General features: G+C 39.2%; 1 protein-coding gene across 1 annotated transcript in view; it reads right to left on the bottom strand.

Annotated features, from left to right (window-relative positions):
• Positions 1-331: 331 nt before the first annotated feature.
• LOC138957941 (uncharacterized) overlaps positions 332-2430 on the bottom strand; it is a 2982-nt gene continuing 883 nt past the window's right edge. Inside the window, exons 2-3 of the mRNA XM_070328962.1 lie at positions 2385-2430; positions 332-702 (exon numbers count right to left, since the gene is read on the bottom strand). The exon at positions 2385-2430 is cut by the window's right edge and continues 103 nt beyond it. Coding sequence (XP_070185063.1) covers positions 608-702; positions 2385-2430 — 141 coding nt within the window. The 3' untranslated portion in view covers positions 332-607. The remainder of the gene's footprint in view (positions 703-2384) is intronic.

The raw sequence follows: 2430 nt of genomic DNA, 5'->3' as shown, positions 1-2430 counted from the left end.
ACCCAAAAACAGAATCAATGAAAATGTGAAACAAGATAAAGTACTGACAAAGATTTAAAGGAAGAACAAGTCATGGGTTAACACATTTCATGTGCATAATGCAGTTAAAAGATCTAAATTCTAATATTGCCCAAAAAAAGTCTATACATGAACACGCATTGACAGAAACATGCACACACATCTTCCAAAGCTAAGCATGTGTGTAAAATACAATACAATACAATACAATACAATACAATACAATACAATACATTACAATAACTTTATTAATCTCTAAAAGAGAAATTGCATTGCTGAGCGTTTGTGAACAGCTTAATTTAAAGCACTCAAACAACATAACAGATAATACCACTTTATGTAGTAAAAACAAACAAACCGCTGTTTGCTGTAAGTAAATATCTGCATACCAAACACTACCTGTATGTAGCTGAATTGACAACTTACATAAGTTACAATGTACCCTTGATCCACACCGCGCCACACATTATGTGTGTAGAATGTTATTGTTAATGTGTTACATGTTCATTTCACCACTAAGGCAACAGAAAACCTCTGTAAGTGTAAGCATCTTCAGATGGACTATATCAAAGCAGTTCTGGTAGCTCCGTCAGCACAGAATGGACTGAATCTGATCATCATCCTCAGCAAAGCCAGGCACAACTCTGCAAGCTGCCTGCACGTCATATCTCGGCACCTCACTTCCTGGAAAATAAAGAAAATGTATTACTGAGCACATTCAGACTTTGCTGTGCGCTGATGGAGATATGTGTTTGGTATTGAGAAGAGGGTGTGTGGTGGTGGTGGGGGTGCGGGAAGGTAGGTAGGAAGTAATACTTGTTCTTCACACAATCAGTGGGATGGAGAATGGTGTGGGTGATACTGACAGTGACAACTATTAACTAAACTGTAAACATTGTTCTGTAATATTACAGGTGCCATCATTCCTTCCTGTGAAAACCATGTATTTATATACTTTCATCATTAAAATTAAAAAGAAAATCTTGCATCATTAAGATTAAAAAGACTTCCTCACAAGAACCTTTCTAACGACATGATATCTTGTTATGCTGCTGATGTACTGCAACAAGTGTGACCATGCACAGTATATCGGTGAAACAAAAAACAGTCTCAAAACCCGCTTCCACTTGCATAGGTCACACATCCAAACAAATGTTGGTACACATGTGACAATGCACTTCAGTTTACCTGGACACTCACTGCAGGACATGCGGTGTTTACCCATCGAACAGGTGTACACCAACAACCCTACACACAGGCACGAGAGGGAACAATTTTGGATCAGAAAGCTTTCTTTCTTTCTTTCTTTCTTTATTTGGTGTTTAATGTCGTTTTCAACCATTCAAGGTTATATCGCGACGGATCAGAAAGCTACAGTCTTTCCAAGTGGACTAAACACTGTCACCAGATAAATGCCAGATGTGACAACACCTTATAGTTGATGTAATATTCCTGCGATCACGTCCGGGACGTGTTTAACTTTTGAAAGTAAATTTGACTACAACTGTGTAAAAGATATGTACTTTTCATCTGTCTTTCTTTCTTTATTTGGTGTTTAACGTCGTTTCTTCATGAACCGCCTGTTTTACAGTGATGAACTTGTATACATTGTTTTCAACCACAGGGACAACCCTATCAATTGAGAAAGGAAACTAACTTGCGTCGATCCAGAACTTACCACACCGGATGTTGAAAACAGAAAAACAATTAATCTACTTGCTAACGTATTAACATGTCAACGCACATAAGCGGGCATGTAAATCTGCATGTGCCCGTTAGGGCCTAATACAAAAACATGTATGTGTGTGTGCGCGCGCGCGCGATTGCATGTGTGTGCGTGTATGTATATGTGCGTTGGGTGCGTGTGTGTGGATGTACCTGTGTCAGTGTGTGTCTGTGGGTACATGATGAGTATGCAGGGGTGTGTGCGAACGCACTCAGTGGTCATGCAACGAGCGTTCATGTGCATACTATCTTTCACCTTTACTTGCCCGTTTTGAAGTCCTCAATGTCTCCCTCCCACCTTGTTATCATCCAGGTGTTCAGCACTGCATCATCTTTAACAATCCACTTGTTTAGAACTAGGCTTTGTTACTGTCTTATTCATTTTTTTAATTCCGGCACGCAAAACATATTACGTCATGTATAATTACGTCATAGACAGACATTGCGTCAAAGGATATTTGTAAACATCGTGCGAGCTAATTATAGAACACCCTGACGAAGGCCACGAGGCCGAAATATTGGTGAAAACGTGAAGGCTTGTTTTGGTTATTTTTCCCATATTTGTTTGTATTTGTAAATACATTTTACCATACAGATTTGACAAGCAAAAGCTGTAAGTGGTCAAAAAATGTGTAACTTACTCTTCAGGGGTAGTCTGTAATGTAAAGCACCACGCCAAGTCATCCT

Source organism: Littorina saxatilis, unplaced genomic scaffold (assembly GCF_037325665.1).
Source record: "Littorina saxatilis isolate snail1 unplaced genomic scaffold, US_GU_Lsax_2.0 scaffold_345, whole genome shotgun sequence".
NCBI lineage: Eukaryota > Metazoa > Mollusca > Gastropoda > Littorinimorpha > Littorinidae > Littorina > Littorina saxatilis.
This window is presented reverse-complemented; position numbering and strand designations above follow the sequence as displayed.